Source organism: Pteropus alecto, unplaced genomic scaffold (genome assembly GCF_000325575.1).
Source record: "Pteropus alecto unplaced genomic scaffold, ASM32557v1 scaffold239, whole genome shotgun sequence".
Classification (NCBI taxonomy): Eukaryota; Metazoa; Chordata; class Mammalia; order Chiroptera; family Pteropodidae; genus Pteropus; species Pteropus alecto.
In genome coordinates, this window is record NW_006494613.1 from 12,598,809 (window position 1) to 12,620,637 (window position 21,829).

The 21,829-nt window shown below is 30.8% G+C and overlaps 1 protein-coding gene across 2 annotated transcripts in view; it reads left to right on the forward strand.

The window, feature by feature from the left end:
* The window catches only part of CADM2 (cell adhesion molecule 2), a 974,765-nt gene that overhangs the window by 890,571 nt on the left and 62,365 nt on the right, over positions 1-21,829 (forward strand). Inside the window, exons 7-8 of one of the 2 annotated variants that reach the window (XM_006926237.1) lie at positions 472-650; positions 18,970-19,089. In XM_006926237.1, coding sequence (XP_006926299.1) covers positions 472-650; positions 18,970-19,089 — 299 coding nt within the window. The remainder of the gene's footprint in view (positions 1-471; positions 651-18,969; positions 19,090-21,829) is intronic. The other variant, XM_006926238.1, reaches the window with a different exon arrangement.

The following is a 21,829-nucleotide window of genomic DNA, read 5'->3' on the forward strand; positions in this document are numbered from 1 at the left end:
AGAACTGTCAAAGAACCTTTAGGGGGATGAGAAAAGCAGGAGAGATAAGGGGAAGAAGCTTTATGTGGTTTTAGGCAACAATTACATGCAAGGCCAAGTGCAGAGATATCATTCCAATTACCTCTGGGGAAAGCCATTCCAATAACCCAAGAACAGTCTTCCAGAGATTAGCAAGTATGAATCATTAGCACCATGATCAGGACCAAAGGACCTGCTCTGTATCAGTGACTGTTATAATACGTAATAAATTAGTTTCTTAACACGTGTCTGCTTAATTAAGCTGAATGGAATTAAATTATATTTTCCATACCTCCAAATCTTCTGAGTGATCATTCTTTTGATACCTTATAGAAGTTAGTACATGGTTGTGCACAAAACAGGTGTTAAACATTTATAAATTGCTTGATTTGCTTGATAGAACATGTAACATTTCTTATTTATTCTATCTTTATGCATGTTTAAATCCAATAGGCCAGAACCTGTTTTGTGGACAAAGGATGGTGGAGAATTACCAGATCCTGACCGAATGGTTGTGAGTGGTAGAGAGCTAAACATTCTTTTCCTGAACAAGACGGATAATGGGACATACCGATGTGAAGCCACAAACACCATTGGCCAAAGCAGTGCAGAGTACGTTCTTATTGTGCACGGTGAGTACTTTTTGACATCATTATTTGTGAAAGAATGAATCCCCTGAAAAACTGCTGAAATTTATCAAAATCTTCAGAATAATAAACAAATTTAAACAGATTTTCTTTTTCTTTCAGAAGGACTTATCATAAGTGTAAATACCTCCAAGATTCACTTTTAATATGTTCCTAGTCAAATTAGTAAAATAAAATTACAACAGACACTAAAAATGAAAATGATTTTTGTGACACCTTTTCTTTATTACAAATATGTTGTGTAATTTGGGATGGTGACTATTAAATTAATGGTTTTCTTTAAATTTTAAAATAAATGCTTTTAGTTATCAGAATTATGAAAATTATATTTCTTTTAAGTTAATTCTGATTGTAGGATCATAAAAATATACTTTATAATCATTATACCTGGTTACAAAGAATGATAGCATGTCACTGAGATGCAGTAAGGACAGAAATGCACAAGATTAATAATAACTGTGTTAATCTTTTATGAACAATAGTTGGAAACACCCACAGCCATTTTTCTCCTCTCCATTAATCTCACAATTTGAGTAAATATAACAGGCTGGCAGAAAGAAATACCAATACCCAAGGTTGAAAAGCATCTGTTTTTTCCAACCTCTAAAAGCCGCAATGTGTTGTTCATAAAATAACACTAACATATTATAAGATGGAGAAAACTTTTATGATACTGAAAAATACTGCAATAAACAAAGTTATGTTTCTTTATTACAGGACTTCTTAGAGTTTTTTGTTTGTTTGTTTTTATGCTAGGATACATTGTGAATCTTCCACAGAAAGAAGCATTAAATAATATAACACTTTCATCATATATCTCACCGAGAAAATCTTTTCTAAGACTAATGTAGTGTTCTACATAATATTACAGTATTTTGAATGAGTATTGTATAAAACACAATGCTGTAGTAAATTCATTGGATCTTAGAAATCATGGAGGCGGTATATTTATTGGATATCTTTCCCATGAATCTAATTATAGAATACTGTGAGAAACATGGGTTAGTTCTATATCTTTCCAAAAAATAATTTTGGGAGTAAAGTCTAATTCTTTGGAAAGAGATATAAACTTCAGAAAAAAATAATTTAGTTTGTGTTTTTTTTTCTAGGTATTTATTTTGCTATGGTGCATATCAAAATTGATTAAAAAATAATATGTTATGTTGATATTCTACTTACAAATTGCTTTAGTATATACAGTCTCTCAATTCTCAATACCACTTTGCTATCAAAGACAAATGAAGGCTCACAGTAAATAGACTATCCACAAATAAACATCTTGAAGATAGCAGAGCTGAAAGATTAATTTCTAGTATCTCATAAATTGTGCAAATTTTAACTTTTAGGAACGATCGACCTAATCAAATTATACTGATAAACTGGAATTAAATATGGTAAACCCCTGTAGACACACCCTGCCAGCTTTACTGTGAGAGAATATAACAACAACTGGGATATCAAGAAGATAAGTTAGATGCTTAGAACAAGATCCAAGAGTAGCTTTCAGTTCATGCTGACCTGGATGTTTATTTTAGATCATGCAGTAATGCAAATGAAGTATAGTCTGACTCACCCTTAACTTTCTAATGTTTCTCTCATCTAGCAGTTTCTAGAAACCTGGGGCATGTTTCATAGCAAGTCACATTGTGTCAAAAGCAATATGATATCAAATATATAGAATTAGAAGAGAATGACAGAAATAATATACTTAGATGAAAAGCGTGTCATTCGTTTTTTAAAAGTAATTTAAGTGAGGAAAATTCATGTTTTTGCAGTGTTTGCAAGCTAGCCAACAGCATTATATCCTTAGTAGCCAAGCTATCTTTAGGTAGTTGGCAGTTGACACATTTCTAATAAATACTTCGCTAAGCACTTTGTAAGAAGTCATTTTTGGTTTTGCTTTTTGAGCTACAATTCATCAAAAGCACCACATAGATTAATGCTATTCATGCTGCTAGATAAATGCTGTGAAGTTCAACAGTAGTTTACCTAGGATTATTGACACAAATAATGAGAGGCTCAATGAAACAGTGAAACCATGTTACACTGTGTTTAAAAGGGCTTCAATTGGGTTCATTACAAAATAAAGGTTTTTTTTTTTTTTTTTTTTTTCCTTTTGCACACAGAGTATAATGTTTCATTAGTCACTGGTTGTATAAATACAAAAAGCTACTCTCTTCTGTTAATGGTTTGGCTGTTTTAAAACCCTGCTAAAAAATGAAATTTGAGTGGCATTTCGATCTCTAATGAATGCAGTATGCATTTTGGAATGGAATGATAAGTGATCATTTGTGAGAACTTCACCCTTTTATCTTTTACACCAAGGTTGATTTTACATTAGCTGTGATAATTTAATATAGTTCTAGCACAGAAGGGCCTTTCATGCGCTGAGACCATGTCTTTGACACTACCATAGCTGCCTAGGTCCTACTGATTCCTAACTTGATGGAGGTCTGAGCATTTTCCTGTGAAATCATCTGCTATATAGATGCCATCTTAATAGTTAGATTTTATTTTTGGGGTGTCACTAGAAGTTCATTATTTAAATGTTATCACATTTAATTGTGAACAGCACTAACATTTTGTGTTTTGAACACTGGAGGAGTTCTCCTCGCTCCTTTCCTAATTACACCTTTGCAAATTTCAGCATTAGAACTATAGATGGTAATTTGAAACTGTTAGTTTGAAATTTCCTCTCAATGAAAGGCCTAAAAAAATTGATCATACAAATACTTATAAGATAAAACATTATGCTTATGAAACATTAGACTGTGGAGATTCTGTTAGCAAAGAAAGTAGAATTTTTTATTAACAGGTTCAGCGATGAAAAAATTAATCTGTTAAATTGCTAGTCATAGTTATACTATTAATTCCTGGAAGCACAATAGGTTTTCTTTCTTTCTTTCTTTTTTTTTTTTTTTTGCTTACATATAAAAATATTGAAATTATTCTCATGTTACTATTAATGTCATTCTACTTATTTAGAAAGGATGCTTACTTCCACATTAATGGTCTTAAAATATGCAGTCCCATTTCTGTTTTTACTATTTGGAGAACTCGAATCAAAAGAAAAATTTATTCATTTACCAAATAGATATTTAGCATTTATCCACTGAGTGTAAAGGCACTATATGAGCAAAGGTGAATAGCACTCAAGAAGTTTAGGATTTAACATGGAAGTAAAGTTAAGCATTCAAATAATTATAATACAAAAAATGGAAGAGCAGTAGGAGAATGGCTATACAATGATGTAGATGTTTAGTCTATAAGAATGTGTTCCAAGTGTCTGGAATTACAAAAACAAACAAACAAAAAGTAACACAACACTCCTGGATTATTCATAAACAAATGACATATATCATAAGTGGAAGTACCCAGCACAGTAGCAGGTATAGATATACAATAAATTAGACTATTGTTATTATTATATTACTAGTAGACTTATGATATCAAGGACAATATCAATATAATACTATTGTATGAAACTTACCAAAGAGTCACATATAATGTACTGCCTATACTTTTCCCTGAATGATACCCAGAATATAAATTAGTTTATCCCTATTAAAGAACAGGAAAGTTAAAAAATCTTTGTTAACTAAGCAATAAAAAAGATCTTACAAATTCAACAGTACAGCAAATTAGTAATAAAGAGAGAGCAGAATAAAAGTTATAATCACCCTTGTTTCTCTGATGCAACATCAACTTCAGAGGATTTAGATAAAATATAGTCTTCCCAAGCCAAAACTATCTGGATTTGCATCTTACAGAACAGAGAATGTAGCAGATACCTCTTTATCACACAAGAAATGGAGGAAGAGAATTATGAATGCCCTTAGACTAATCTTATTTTGTAGTGGAAACAATTCGAATTCTTAAATTAATTTGTCATTAACTGATTACAACAATATTATTTGAAAGCGTCAGAAACATATAGCACCTGGGAAATTTTGAGAAAATATCTATGGAGAGTGAGAAACAGAAATTACTACGTTCCCCCTAAATCCCGAACTTCCTTTTCAACTTTCCCAATGCCTTTTACCTCCCTTCACACTCGTGCTAAAGCAATTTGCAACCACTCTTCAAAATACAACAGAGATATTGAAATTCTTTAGTATCACCTCCAGCCTCAAAGGTCTCCTCAGGAATTGAGAATAAATTACAGTAATACAAGTAGAAAAAAAATGAGCAATTTATTTCTTCTTCTACCGGTAGCTACACTAACTATGGAAGGTGCAGATCGCGAAAGACAGTAACAGGGAGTTTTATTAGAACCTCTGTGGAGAACTCATTCCACTTAGGACCCAACTCAAGGTTGTCTCAGATAGTCATAACAGAGTGGACATGCACTATTCTAGATTTTTTTTAATGATATTTCCAATCTCTTTCAAATTTACTGTTCCTATTACCATAGTAACACTTATATGAGATTTTAAATTGTTTGCCACTGCTCTAACTTATTCCACTACTTTATTTTCTACTTGTATGAATACACTCTTATAATAATATTTATCTCATTATCTTAACTCTCTCTATTCTTATTTTGAATGAAATTGGCCACTATGCACCTGTCCACATTTTTGAGAGGTTTTTTTTTTTTTGTATGTCTGTGTTTTGCTTTTCTAGCTAATTTCATCTTTGTGACCATATAAAAACAAGTAAAATTCTCCATATCTAGTGTTATCATAGTAGAAAGTGAAATAGAATAAAAAGCTTGTTTATATTTCTGTAATGCCAATCAGTTTACTGACAGTTGCTGACTTGGTATTCCTAAAATATCACTAAATGTTATGATTCGTTTTGTCTATTGTTCATGTGTCTATTGAAATGAATACCGATGAAAAATGCAGTATTGCTTTTTGTTTGTTTGCTTCCAGGATAATTTACCTCAGATATAACACAAAAATTGAATAGGACTCATCATATTTTATTGTTAGTAACTAAGAACTATTAAAAAAAGAGTGGCTCAGATTTTTAATTTTAATAGTAAGAGAGAATATTACTACTAGAAATGTCTATGTGTTTTGGTCCAGTGAAAGGTATCAAGCTATTAAATATGCCTTTCCAGCTTTAAAGAATCGATAGAACTGCTACTTTTATTTAACTCTGCTTTTATTGTTAATAATAAATGTCAAAAATACTCAGAGACAGAAAGTTGTACACTCAGGTATTACCTACTGCTGCATCAAACCCAGCATCTAAGCTTTGTTGCTCATTTAGACATATATCTCCTTCAGACACTATAGGCAAATGCAGGTTCACTTTCCATACTGGGTGCTGATTCTCCATTTCAGTTGATTTGCTTATCATTGGAGAGAGCCAAATTGAAGCATGAAGGGTAGCCTCTCTTTCACTTTAACAAACATTTCTAAGTCATTTATCATCTCTTTCAAATACTTAACTAATGTGCAAGATGTAAGTTCAGTTGTTTGGGGGTTATTAGTACCTGATCCTAAATTTAGTAAAATAATTAATACATGTATAGGTTAATGCAGTGGTAATTATTAAACAAATTATGACTATCATAAAGTAATATCCTAAATTTGTCCTTAAATTTATTTTACCCTAGAATTAAGCAAATATGATTTTAATATACACTTTTTTAGTCAAATAGCATACTTTTCACATATTCATGTTATTCTTATTAATGATTTGAAAACTATTGAGGACTTTCATTACATTAAAATGAAAAATGTACTCCTGTGCTTCAAATAAATATGTAGCTAGACTAAAAGGTCGTTAATCACATGTACGATTATCCAGCAATGAAACATTTAGAAACATCGAGAAGCTACATTATTATTTTTTGGGGGGGGGGCTTGGTTTTATTGTTAGAAAAGGCAATACAGATCAGAATGGAACCAAGACAGTAATCTTTAAGCTCAGACAGTAATCTTTAAGTGGGTGGAGACCGGGAAAAAGAAGCTTGAATTATGGACAGATGTACAGCCCAGCAAACATTAAAAAGGAATTCGCTAAAATCTGTTCCCTCCCGTGGAAACAGACCTACCAGTTGGTAAATTAATTCTGTGTACTCATAATGAGTATTTTTTCCTTTGGAGAAGCTTTCTTTAGAAGCATAAATGGAAAACTATACAGTGTAGGAAGAAAAGGAGAAAAAAGACATCCATATGGAGCGACAAACAGTGCACTAACGGAAAAGCCCTATGGCTGCTGCTCTCATCTCCAGTTTAGAGTTTCCAGTCAGTAAACTAGTTGGATGAGTCTTAAACAGTAACTTCTTTAATCGCTGAGATAAAACATATCATTTCTGAACATGAATAAGCAAGTTTAGCTGTGATGCCTGTGGGAAAAGCATCCCTCTGACTGGACGAATATGCTGCTGCTCTGCAGAAAGAAGTGGCATAGAATAAAATAGTGGAGACAAGAGCACTGTTTTCATTACAAAACATTATAAAAGGTATATATGTGCAGTCATACTCCAGAGTTTAGGCGTAATTCCATCTCTTTGTTTTAAGATGAACATGAAGTAGATAAAGTAAGGTTTCACCTTTCAGAGTAAAATTTTTGTTCAGAGATGATATCACTGTGAAATAAATGTTTCTGTGGTACCCAGATGGACCAATGACTAAAATGTCCACAAGAAAAACTCTCATTCCTGTCTGAATGTAGGAAAGAGTCCACCACTCTTTCACTATTTATATATAACCTTTTCTATCAGTAGCAGTAAGGCAAACAGAAAGATAGAACCTCTGTCATTCAGGCTTTCTAGATTGTTTTATGTACAAATAAGGCTATATTGTAGCTTTACAAAAATGTACAGAGTTCTTCTTTCCAAGTGTATATGCATTCATTCTTTAGAGAATTGGAGAATATACAACGGCCCATGGGGGAAAAAATTGGCATCTGTTTTCAGAAGCAATGGTATGACTAACTGGAAGATAAGGTTTTTACATAAAACTTGCTTTGTAGCTTCTTATAATGTCGTTTTCGCAAACATTGTAACAATATATCATGGACTTGTTCTAGAATTGAAGATTTATTTTTGATTCTTCTCTAGCCTTCTACCCAATTAATTGGAAAATGCTGCTGACACTATTTCCAAATCATGCTCTCAGTATATCACCTTCTCCCTACCATCCTCTCTGGTCTAGACTATTGAAACATTGTTTAGTGGGCTCCCTGCTTCCAAGTTCCCACCTCTCCAATCTCTTTCTCACACAGCTACAATATATACATATTTTAAGTTCATATTTCATGACTTGAACTCATTTAAATTTCTCCAAACAAATTTCAAATCCTTATTATCCTAGCTTACCAAACTTGGCATAATATGCTACCACCTACATCTGTGATATATCATACTCCATTCAACCACTTCTGTTTCCCTGGTTCACTTTTAACTCCTCTAAGACACCAAACTCATTCTCTTTAGAAAGCATCCAGAAAGTACAAGGAATGCAGTAATGAATGCTGGTATTTGCAAAAATGATTTCTTATCATCGATATCTCAGAGAGACCTTTTTTGTCCACTCCAATTTAAAGCAACCGCCAATCATGTATCACTTTAATTCCTGCAGGAAAGTTATTATTATTTGGTATTATTTATTTGTACATTTGATTTTATATATGTATATGTGTATATGTATATGCATGTACATATATGTATGTGTATATCTATGTATGTGTACATCTATTCATGAATTTATGTGCATATATTGCATATGTATATGTATCTGTACATATTAATATATTCTTTGTCCACCTAGTAGATTATGCCTTCCTTGAAAGCAGAGATATTAATTATCTTATCTCTGTATCTCTAGCTGTTACAACAGTGCCTTCTAAATCATAGGCAATCAATAAAAATTTCTTTAATGCTTAAATTTCTTTGTCTCTGTCTCTGTCTCTCCCTCATTTTTCAACAGAAGAAACTTTAATAAAATAGCATATGTATGTATGTTTACATACATATATACATGCACACACACCCATATCCATGTACACACACATATGTGTGTGTGTGTGTGTGTGTGTATGTGTGGATGGGTGTATGTGTTTGTATGTGTAAACACTGTCCTAACTTCTGAGCAAAATCAGAGTAATCGATATTCATTCCTTGATCATCAAAATCAGGACCTTTAACTTTCATCTCGTATTGGAAAGTGAGATCTATTTATTTGGCAATCCATAGTAAATGGTTATCTCTATAAGAAGTAAGCACTGAACAATGTGATTAACTGTGTATAGAAGAATTAATATATGTAATGAAAATCTTTGAAATTAAGAAACTTATGCAATTGACTTCACATGTCTGTTCATTTTTTCAAAATTCTATGACTATTACTAACTGAAAATGTGTTCATTTTTTGGAAATCTATATCATCTCTTATAAAGATTTATATCTGGACAAATATAAAACTTCTCTGAGATAGCCTGAAATTCACCTCACAATGCTATACTACATAATACTTTAGTATTTCAGGAAATGTTTCTTGAGTATTTAATATATACAAAGTGCTAGGTCAGGCACTGTGGATCCTGTAATAAATTAATACTCTCCGTTATGCCTGGACTTCTTAGTAAAAATAAAACAGTGCAATGTTTTCATGCACAAATTTCACTCTGCTGCAACTTCAGATGTTTTCATGATCCCCCATTTATTCTAATATTCCAGGAGACATATCCAGGAGAATATAAAATTCCACAATTAGAAATATATTAGTAAAATGTTTACTTTCTTATTGAGACCATAGTTTAAATGTAAATAATTTGGGAAGGTTATCAATTTGTATCATTAAATCCCATGTAGAAATCCATTTTTTTAAATAAGCCTTTCTAAGGTTAAGAAAGAACTTGCTCTGCATGAGGTCTCTGAGCATTAGGAGTACAGGTGACAGTAAGAGATATTAAAAGTGAAGCTCAATAGGTATTTCTTCACAATTCTGCTTAACATTGTTCTTAGTGTTTATTAGTAATTATTTTCTATGGGTACATTAAAGTGATTCTCTTTATTAATATGCAAACCCAAAAAGTGCTTGCAAATGGCCATTGTTGGTCTTGTTAAACTACAGAATAACAATTTTATAATACTTATCTTTAAAATATTTCCACATTCTCCTTTAATTTTTATTTAAATGAGCTTTATATTACAATACTAATATTTTATTGGAATGCATTTTACTAGCTTTATTAACTGTTGGACAACAAAATGTATGTGAAAATTAGAATTCACTAAAATTAGTGCCATGTAATAACTTCCATTTTAATAAGAACATTTTTCAACTTGTATGTCTATAGTAACATAGTACAGAAGCACAATTTAGTTAAGCCCTAAGGATATTTAGTTCAGAATTCTGGAACCCACTGTTACTCTTTTTCTCTTCTCTCTCTCTCTCTCTCATTCTCTTTCTCTCTTGAATTCGTGTATTAAATAAAAGAATCAAGACAAAAATTAAAAAATATTTTTTCTAAGTTCCATGGTGAGAAACTTGTATAGAAACATAAATATATAACCTAGTTTGTGTTAAGGAACTTTTTTTCACAATAGAAAATAAATGAAAAAAATAAGGTTGAGCAAAGAAAGTGTGAAATTATAACCATAAATAAAACATATTTAAATACAGATGGCTTAATAAGAATAGTGATTTTTATCTCCCCAAAAAGTTCACTAACATTAACATTTCTTATTATTGCATTTATATTATCATTAACCATTTTCAAGCACACATGGGATTATCTTGAAGTTAAGAGAGTTATATGATTTACAATACGAAACATCATATGAGTTTATTTCATTTTATTTTAAAAATATGAACCAACACCTTTAAGGACTCTATGCACCTCTAAAAGTCATATGCAAAAATGTTTGCATTTGCAAGTTTCTTGAGTGAAAGTGTTTTGCTTTTATAATATCAACTCTGAATCATTACTAAGAATCTGGTCCAAAAGGCAAAAGTTTTATGCAATTTGAAGAAAAACCAGGAATATTGCTCAGTCATAAGAAGAAAAGATTAAATACTGCCACTTGTGACTACATGGATAGATCTTGAGATAATCATGCTAAGCAAAATAAGTCAGATAGAAAAAGTTGAAAACCACATGATATCACTCATATGTAGGATATGAAACTGAAAGCAGCAAACAAACATAACAAACTAACAGAGACTCATGTACATGGACTGTGGATTTGTGATTACCAGTTTGGGGAGCAGGGAAGTAGATAGGGGTAAAAAGGTCAAATATTTGGTGATAGAAGGAACCTAATTTTGGGTGGTGAACACACAATGAAGTATATATACAACATACTGTTGAATTGTACACTTGAAACTTATTTGAATTTATTAATCGATGTCACCCCAAAATTTTTAATAAAAAGAAAAAAATCTGGTCAAAAGCATTTTATAAATGATCAGGTCTAAACTCTTCATTTTTTAGAAAAGAAAATATAGATGAGTAAAGGTTAAACTATATGTAAAATGTCTCTCAGCTCTATTATCACATAACCTACATGAAAAATCCAAATATCTGAATTTCTCAATCAGTGTTTTTTTATATTATACTTCCTTTGTGTATATTCACATTTAAATTTTTCCTTTAATGGTTGATAGCACTATTTTCCCATAGGAAACAGACATCCTCGCAAAAGTTAAGGTATTTTACCAAATGATCCGATTTATTTTGCTAAAGTACTTTTAGGAGAGAGCTGAAGGTATTGAAGTGGGTGGAGCTAAATAATGTAGGATCATCTACTTCAAAGGCATTTTTTTCCTACTTTAAATTTCACTTTACTTTTGTCAGTTTAGAATGTAAGGGAGTATTTTAAAAGAAAAAAAATGCATGCATTTTTTTCAAATAACAGACTGATTTTATTCATAAACTTTTCTTGTAATTGCATAGGACTGTTGGTTACCGCCTACAGTTTAAAATTGCAGTACTTTTCATTTTTCAAGAATAGCTTTTTTTTTTTTTTTTTTTATTGTATAAAGATTCCATTTAGTATGTGAAGCCAGTGGAAACTATCAGAGGGATGAAAAGAGACTTATTCAAATCTAATTTTTTAAAAGAGTTCCTTTTTATGAAGCAGATGAGGTTACCATGTGACTCTCGAGGAGGAGGCATGCACTGGAGAGTTGAGGCCTTGTCAACCCCGTGGTTGTCATTTAAGTAAGAGCTTTGGTGCTGTTCTCTATTCTTATGCTATAATCCAAATAGGCTGCTACATGTAGGTGAACATAATGGGAACAGATAAACGTCCTTCTCTGCACAGGCAAAAAAGCAAATACAGGAAACTTTTTTCTCTTACAATTGCTTCCAATGGCAGTGCAATTACCAGTAAAAAGGTTAAAGATACCCTATTATTTTTAAGGCTAGGAAATGTGAATAGCTTCTATCAAAAAGACACTTCTTACCTTAATACTTCTAATATACGTTGAGCTCTGACCCTCTGTATCTCCACTAATAATCCTTGGTTTGGATTCACTCTTGATTACCCTGGGACCACCCTGGGGAGTTATTGACATAAAGCAGAAAAGAAGCAGACATATAGAGTCCAGACTAAATGGCATTTTTTCTCCCTATTGAACAGTAGTCCTTGGAGAGAAATAAGTGCTTAAGCTTCTGGAACTCCTTAGACTCAATTTTGCTTCAAAAATCCATTCCGAATGGGCCAGAATGCCATTTTTAAAAAGAGAAACTGCCAGAAAACCAAACAGGTTGACAAGTTAGAAATTATTGTGCACTATATTTGTAGAGAACAGAACATACCTTTAACCTGAAAAGCTCGTTATTGGAAAAAAGGTGCTGTACCATTCTTCAATTTATTGTATACAGTGCTTGTTGGAACTGATTTCATTTTGACAAGGTTATACAGGATCTGTCGTGCTCTAATAAGCTCCAGTAACAAAATGTAGTTGCATTTTTTGAATTCCTTCATTAGGATGTGAAAAAAGGAGCGCTTTTGTATTATTTTGAATTGGATGTTATGATTTAGAGCTCTAACACTTTTAAAATCATTGGAAAACTGCCTTCAAAATATAAGATACTTCAGTATGACACATTTTAATTTTTTTAATAATTACTTAGACTTGAAGATTCTTAGCTAGACTTCCTAAAAATTATCTCATACATGGTAAAAGGAAGAGGGAGAAGCAATTTTTGCAGAAATTAATTATATGTAAAGTTCAGTTACCGATTCATGTTATTAAAAATTATAACATGAATCTTCCCTATTTATTGACATTATTGTCATTACCACCAGGAGAAGCATTATATTTAAAGCTCATTATTTATAAGGTCAAATTCAAAACATAGAGCTTGATACCCAAAAAAGCACAGAAGTAAGTCATGGAGTTTATGTTCTCTGTTATCATCTTGGTGATCCACGGGAAAAAAAGGAAGTAATCCTTGTTAAGAGCCAAATGAATGTTATAGCCTCCCAGTTTTCAATCACTGATTTCTTGAAGAGCTTTGATGTGTGTTCAGTGCATGGCGAACTTAATTATTAAGAAAAAAATAGTAATGTATATTAATTGATTATGTAAATTAGAGAAAATTTTAAAATATTATGATACTATCACACATGTATTTTGCAATGGTTTTCCACTAAAGGAAGAAGAGAGAGATGTGGAGCTAGTGAGAGGCACGTAATTCTGCGTATGAGGTACTTCTAGTGTTGCATCATGATCATAAGCATCATTGTCATGGGAGGTATTGGTAACAATGTGAAGGAAGCCATAGATAAACTCAAAGAGCATGATGTGTATTCAGAGAAAAGGAAAATCAGTTGAGACTTAGTTGGTCACGGATGTCCAAGAGCAGGTGGGAATCAGGCTGAAATTTGAGAGTAGCATTTTACTAGGTACATCAAGAAATGGAGGCTGTTCTAAGATGGAGATTGGGTAATACTGAAGGGTAGGGTCAGAATAGATTCGCCCCATAGGAAAGTGATATTAAAAAAAAAAAAAAAAAAGAAGAAGAAGTTGATTTATAAAGACTGAGCTTACAATATTTTGGAGCAAGAGATACATAAATGTTATGGTGATATAATATATAATAAGCATGTGTGGGGATATGCAAAGTGTTGGAAAGTGCATTGAAGGGGAAGCTATTAACTCTATAGTATTGGGAGACACTTTACAAATGAGATTTAAACTGGACTTGAAGGATAGACAAGAAAGAGAAAAATAATGTGAAACAAGATGTGGTTCTAGGAACATGGAGGCAATGAGAACAGAAAGAGTTGAGTCTAGAACTTGGGGAAAGCACTTGCGTCAAGGTCAGATGTTTTCCTGTGGGCTGGGCTTTGACTTCTTTGTTCACATTAACCTGGCACTACAAGAAATAAAGAAAAAAAGTCAAGCATATATGCTCTGAGGAACTCTAACCCCTGTTCCAGAAATGTAACATTGTGGTACCTCAAAAAAATGGTGAGTGCAGTTTGGAGTTCATATCAGAGTCATGCACATTGAGCAGGAGAGATGATAGAATGATGGGTTTATCAAAGTTTAGCCATAGTTTCTGGACACAGATTTTAGTATCCTAATTCAACTGTATTGTTGCATGAGCTGAGACTGTGCTTCGAGTGATTAGGTTCTTATAAAACAAATTCACATTATTTATAATGCATTTATTTGCATATATTAACATGACATTCACTCATATGAATAACTTTTGCAGCCTACTTAGACTTTGCACTAGTATGCAATTGTGCAAGTCACTAAATTTGAGATTCTGTCTGACATTATTGAAATACTCCTGAATTTTCCTTTTACATGAGAACAGGATTTTATATGTTACAAGTGAAATGAAAGTATAATTTATTATAATTCGCAATTCTTTTATAGGTAAAATTATAAGCAAATATTTTTGTCTTGAAACCTTTACTTTCTCAGTTTTCTATCAATAAAATGCTCATGTTTTTCCTTTAAAGGAAATCCCTGAATTACTGTGAATATATATTTTTTCAATAATGAAACATAGGTCCCTGAGAATTTATCTCGCTATCCCATTTAAACCATAAAGTTATTTTAGCAAGTTTTATCCATTTTAATATGTACTGAAAAAGTAGTCCTCTAAGATTTATTTTTCTACCAAAACAATAAAACAGAATCGCAATTTCAGAGAAATTGTTATTATACAAGTATATACATTATGATCAAAATTTTAACAATTTAAAACTATTGTTATATAGCAGTCAAACAATTTCTTATTAATTAGATACCGAACTTCTTTGTAACCAACTTTTTTTCAGGGACATACTGTCCAAGAAAAATTCAAGCCTCTCTTTTGTATTGCAGAAATCAGAGATGAAGTACCATAAAGTGAATTGAACAGATTTAGTAAATTAATGTCAAACAAGGATTTAGTTATTTTTATAGTGTGTTTGCGTGTGTATAATTCTTCTGCATATGAATCCATGCATTATTATTCTTGAGAAAAATAAAAATGGACGTCTTAGAAAGAGAAAAAAGACCTGCATTTTCTATCCTGCATTTGATTGAATTTTCTTTGTATTAACAGTATAATAGTTTTTAAAATGTATAGGATTCTAGATATGTCAAAAATGAGGCAAGTTATTAGTATTAGTGTATCCAATTTCATACATTCTTATAAAAATATAGCTCTACATTTTTACAATCAATGTCTAAATAAAAAGCCAGAAGTAAATACCTAAAATCAGGACCTTTTAAACAATTACCGATAATACCAAATGTTGATACTTGCTTATAAGAGTGAAAACCAGAGAGATAAGTATTTGGACTTAGGAAGACTGTACAATCGTTTACCAATTTTTGCTTTGAGAAGAGTTACAATCAGGACATTAAAATAAATAATCTTGAGATGGAAGTGTTAGAGATACCTTCAATATACTAATTAAATAAAATATTCACTCTGTAATATACACACATATAACATACACACACACCTATGTATGTAATTTTAGAGACAAAAAGTTATCTCAAAGCTGTCTCAACCATTAAGTGGGGGATAATAATAGATAACTCAGAAATTTGTTATGATAATTTATGACAGATCACAATAAGATCTGTTTAATGAGCCATCCTGGTCTTTCATCCTTTCTCCAATAGTTTCAGATTAAGTGAAAATGGCTAACATCATAAGGAGACATGGAGGATATGAATACCAACACAAGCTCACACTGCTTTCAAAGTAGCAAGATGATGGGCAAAGATTTATTTTGTTAGCAAGGAAATTTATTGAAGGAAGAAGTTGTAGGTTGTTGTCTTGATAATTTATCCTTCAGAAAATAACAATCACCTGTCTATCAAAGACAGAAAAAAAGTTTAAGCAGAAGTAATGAAATCTTTTAGTTTTGTATTAACTAGTTGATCCTGACCAAAAAAAAAGGACTTTTCTAGATCTCTTAAAATATGTTACAGGTTTATAATGCTATGAATAAATTCATTTCGTAAATATTTACTGATGTTCTAAATTGTGCTGGGTCTCAACAATAAAGTAGGCAGAGTTCTTCCCTTCAAGGATTAATAGTCAAGTGGAGGAGACTGACAGCTATTCATTCAGAGCATTTAGAAAGTTTAGGTAGAAGAAGAGTATCGCACAATTTTCTTGCTCTTTTTGAAAATTCATACTAATTCAAACCAATCTTACATTATTGAATTTTGATTGATTCTAATTAATCTTCTGGTGTTGAATATTTAGATTATTTCAAATTTGGTATTTCATAATAGAGTTGAAATAACTGAATGAATATCAATATACAGTAAAAAGAAAAGAAAAAAGAATGAAGATCTAAAACATTTAAAAAAATAAAAATATTCAAAATGTTTTAGAACATCTAGGATGAAATAAAGTTAGTAGTGATTAAAAACATGGAACAGTGACTGGGAAAGATTTCTTATACAGGTCATTTTCTTGATCCAATATTGGCCAAGATGCTCTGCATCAAATTGCTTTCAGCCAATTTGCTTTTAGGTACATATGAAGTCAAGAGGGGAGGATGAGAGGTTGATGAGCAGATAAACAGGAGCCAGACTGAGTCAATAATAATTTGTAATGTTATCTCATCTATCTGGACACTTTAAAATATGATAGGGCGGTTCTCTTAAAGTAGATTAACAATCATTAAAACAACCTGTCGTTTTTTAGTTCATAGAAAATTAGCCTGGGGCGGGGAACATATATTCCATGCATTTTCACAATTATAGAAAATAAGGATATTATTTGTTTATACAAGAATGTTCATAGTACCTGATAATATGTAGACTCTCTAGAAAACAAACCAAGATTTTTTATTGCACATCTTTGTTGATATGGAAAAAGAAAAGGGATCCAAATTATAACTTTTTTGGCTAAACTAAAAACAGACACCCAAACCTATTATTTGTATTCCATTTTTTTAAGAATCAAACAATTTTGAAAAGCTGCTTTTCGGATCCAGTGGAATCATTCTAACCCATTGTCTGATAGCAAATAACCTAATATTTTATAATCTATAATTGGTTTGGTAATGTCAGGTTATTTACATGGAGGTTTAAAGGACTAATATTATTATTTGTTCTTATATTTGAAGACCTGGAAGATATTTCTCTTTGAATTAATTAAATACATATATTTTGAGATCCTAATGAGCAAATTATTTTGCTAACAGATGAAGAATGTATTATTTTCTATTTTTAGATACGTGCAAAAATTAAAATTTTACATTTTTTTAAAATTTAGAATTCATATTTTATTTACCTCCAGCCTGCAAACTATTTAGGAAAGCTTACCATGAAAATAGAAAGATATTATAAAATTAGTAAACAAGAAGTATATATGCAAATATACATAATATTTATTCATTTATAATGTTGTTAAAGTCAGTTCTACTTTATGATCACGGTAATCACACTCCAGGCAATACCCATTTTCCCTTTGATTAATGTAGCACCATTGAGTTTTCAGAAGGTTATTTTCTTAATTTGACTGGCCAGGAAGCGTTTTCCCTGTTGAAAAACAGGTGTAAACATCAATACCCAAGATAAGAGAGTGATCTCATGCTGTTTGCTATGTCTCCAGTGTAGAGAATGTAGCAGATTAAAATCTGAGGATTGAGTAGGGCTATTTATCAAAAATAAAGAACTAGAAAAATTTTGGTGTGACTCAAAAACTAATTGAGAAAATGACAGGAAGCCTTTTAATAGCAAAATAATCTGTCAAACATCCTGAATATATTGGGGTTGTGTGGCAAACATGTAAAATCAAACCCTGGAACAGTAATTACAGGTAATTTGTGAACTGTTTCTAATTTCCTCACTGTGTAAATTATAAGCCTATCCACTTGAGACAAGATTTGACTCTGAGGATCTTATTGAGGTTCTCACAGCTTGACCCTGTCTATATTGTTTCCGTGTTCTCTATATTGCTTTTCAAATTATCAGCTGGTTTTGAGTGAAAGGACAGATGATTTTGGTGTTAAACGCTAAGCTATTCTTTTTATTTATTATATTCTCTGTATTGGAATCTACTGTTAACTTTTGCAACTTTTATTAATTATGGATTAAGGGTTAAATGTTATGGTTCAAGTCTATGTTCAATAACCTCTCCTAGGTATGCCAGATAAAACAAATCACAAACCTTTCAGAATATTGGGTTTCACCCTAGTTGACTCAATACTTGTGAAAGAATCCTAGGTACTGCAAAATTGTTAGAAGGCGTTCTCAGCTAATCAGGGTAAGAATTGCAAGATTCTAAGCTATATATTAACATCATTTGTGAGAAAAGGAAAAGCAAAATAATAATAACAATAATAATAATAATAATAATAAAATTGGCTTCTTTTTTTTGTTTGTTTCTAAAGATTGCTCTCATCCTATTTCCTTTCATTAAGTTTTCTTAAAAGAAAAAATAAAAAAAACATTTAACATGCATATACTCATCCATCGTTAACATGTCTTTAATCTTATATGGTGGTGTTATTTGTGTTTATTTCTGTTGTGTGGTTTCTTTGTTTACTTCTTTGACAAAGCATGTCAGTTTTTATTTTACCTGTCTGTATTTTGCTACTGCATGTCAAACTTTTTAAAAGACTCAGTGAACAAATGAATTCTTGTCGTTTTAAATTTCACTCTAAATATTGTGAACAATATATTTGTTCTCAATCATTGCTCCAAGTTTTTGCTTTGTGTAAGAGCAAGAAAAAGAAGTGAACAAAAATGACAAGAACTGTTGGTACAGCCAGCTTTGTACCTGATTATCTATTTAAGCCTGTTGAAGTTAAACCTAAATAAGATGTATGTATTTATAATTTGAATCATTTGTGTTTCCCTTTTGTTTGCATGATATGATTTTGTTTTATATTTTGTTTTTTTCCACTCACCAGATGTTCCCAACACTTTGCTTCCCACTACTATCATCCCCTCCCTTACCACTGCAACAGTCACAACCACTGTAGCCATAACAACCAGCCCAACCACATCTGCAACAACCAGCAGCATAAGAGGTACAGTATGTTTCTTTGTTATGGCCTGGAAAACACATTAAATGGATCTTTAAAGGTTTTTTTTCAAAAGGGTAGAAAAATTGAGATCCAATTTGACTTAATCATAGGAAGTAATTAAATCACCTAAATTATTGATTAGGGTTATTAGAATAGAATGAGACAAAACACTAAATTAAAAAAAAAATAGAGTTATTTAGACTGTAATGAAAATATTCCAGAATACAGATTAAAAATAGTTGGAGCTCTACAACATTGAGCAAATTTAAAATGTGAACATGGGACACTGTTTTGTAATGTAAACAAAGAAATCAGATGTTCAAGGATGCAGAAATAGATTTTGCTTTTTTAACATCCTAGGCTAATATTAACAACTTGTTATTTCTCTGCAATGAGATAAAAATACCAATAGTGTTAAATTTATTATAAAATTTACTTAATCCAATTGGTCTTTATAAACTATATAAAAACATAGAACTTTTAAGCAAATTTTCAACATGTTATTCTAAAGTGATTGCTGAGTGGATCCACTTATTCTACTAACAAAATGTTTTAAAAGCAAATGTTCTGGAGGTGTCCAGATAATAAAAATCGATATTTGGCTCCATGAGTAATTTCTGGTGTCAGTTTATCATTAATAAATATTTTTGTCTTAAGGACGCGACCTTAAAGAAATCAAAGTAATCCTTAAGGGCAAAAAAACTAATGATGTTATGGTTCAGAAATATAACAAAGTATCCCTGAGAAGTCATTAAGTGTTTAGTAGATGATGAAGAAATAAGTTTTTTGAGCACATTGTAGAAAAAAACATTTTAAACTTTATTTTTGCATAAGCAATGTTCAGAGAGAATTTGTCCTATTTAAGTGTGTCTTTTTCTATATCTTATTCATGTTTGTGTCATGTTGGCTATACTAATATGTGTTAAAATTAACAATGTAACTCAAAATCATGGAGACTTTACGTGAATATATATGTGATTAAAATTGTATAGAGGACAGTCTTAGAATTATTTTCCTTTACTTGCAAAGGTGCAATTAAACTGTTTTTCTTAAAATTTGTATTAATTCTCAATATAAGTTGAGTTGCTTTCACTTAATGGTTATCAGTATTTTTTGTGTTGTTTCAAAAAAATGTATATCTGATAATTATTAAATTTTAATAATCATGTCAACTATATTATACAATATACAAAATTGATAGCTAAAGTTTGATGAGAGAGCAATAAAAATTTCTCAAAAATATCTAGGTTTATTTTAGGATTACTAAACAAATTATATTTGATCTAAATGTACATGTGAAAAAAAGTTTAAAGATCTTTCTCAAAATAATTTATATAAATATGGGAGGAAAATAATAAAGATGAAGACTGATGTAAATAATGCTGGTGATGTATGAAATGCAAGATATCTAAAGTTCTACCTTCTTTTGATTTATTGTTTTTCAAAGATTCAAATAAAATGTAATGATTGCATACTAACAAAATCTCTATAATAATATTAAGTTCTAACTGGACAAAAAAAATCACAGCTAGAAAATGAGGGAGACATATCAATTTAATATTTTAAAGACCTACTTATAGCCTAATAATCAATTATTTTTTTCTTCAAAATATTTATTGAGTGCCTGCTATATATATATATAATATACATATTATATATATATAATATATATATATTATTATGCCATGCCCTAAAATTAAGAAAATTAAATGTATTGCATCTAAAATCACTAGCAATTAAATTAATGCATTTCCTCCCAAAATAACCAATGTTGTTATTTAATTAGTAAAAAATGTTTATGTCTTTGTAAATATATTTGAGTATATATAAAATAAGAGAAAAATGTTTTATTCCAAAGTGAAGTGTTTAACAACACTCTTTTATATTTGAGCATACATCTTAAGTGATATCTATTGCATTTTAATCAGCCTATTAAAATGAAATCAATTTCCTACATTTTCAAGTAAATTCACTTTTTTATAGGTTTCCTAAGGTGTTTTGTGAACTTTACACCCTGGATCTTAAAAGTATCAAAAGAATTAATCTTTCCCTCAAAAGAACACACAAATAAGCAAACCTCAAAGAAACACATACACACACCATTCCCTCATATTTTACTCAACGGTTGAAACACGGTATTTTTCAAATGACACCAAGCTATATGGAAAGTAAAATGCATTTTGTAAGTTAGTCAATTCATAGTATCTATTTTATATAACAAAAATAGTAGCATGGACATTAAATGCCAGTCTAATGCCTATTTTTCTTTCCTATATTCAACAATTGGGGACTGAGGAAGTCACCAAGCTTACCTGCATGATTAATGTTCTAGTTCATAATTAAGGCAGTGGGAGATTTAGTCAGTACATACACATTATTATGAATTTGGTACTTTATTATTTTTAAGTTGTTATATGATATTTTTTTAATTGTGCATTACCTATTAAATTAGAACTTTCAGATGCAATTATATTTTAATTGGAATTAATTTATTTGTAAACTACTGAAAGATGTCTCAAAATTATGGTTGAAGAAATATAATGAAAATATGTTTGTTAAGAAAATCTGATTAAAACTAAATATTTTCAACTTGCAAATTTTTTTAAGTTTAGTGGTTTCATCACTTTCTCTTATTTAATAATCTGAAGTAAACTAACTATATATTTGATTTTATTAAGTTTAAATGGCATTTATTCAAATTTTATAAACTATAATATTTATCTATCTCTTTAATAAATGACCA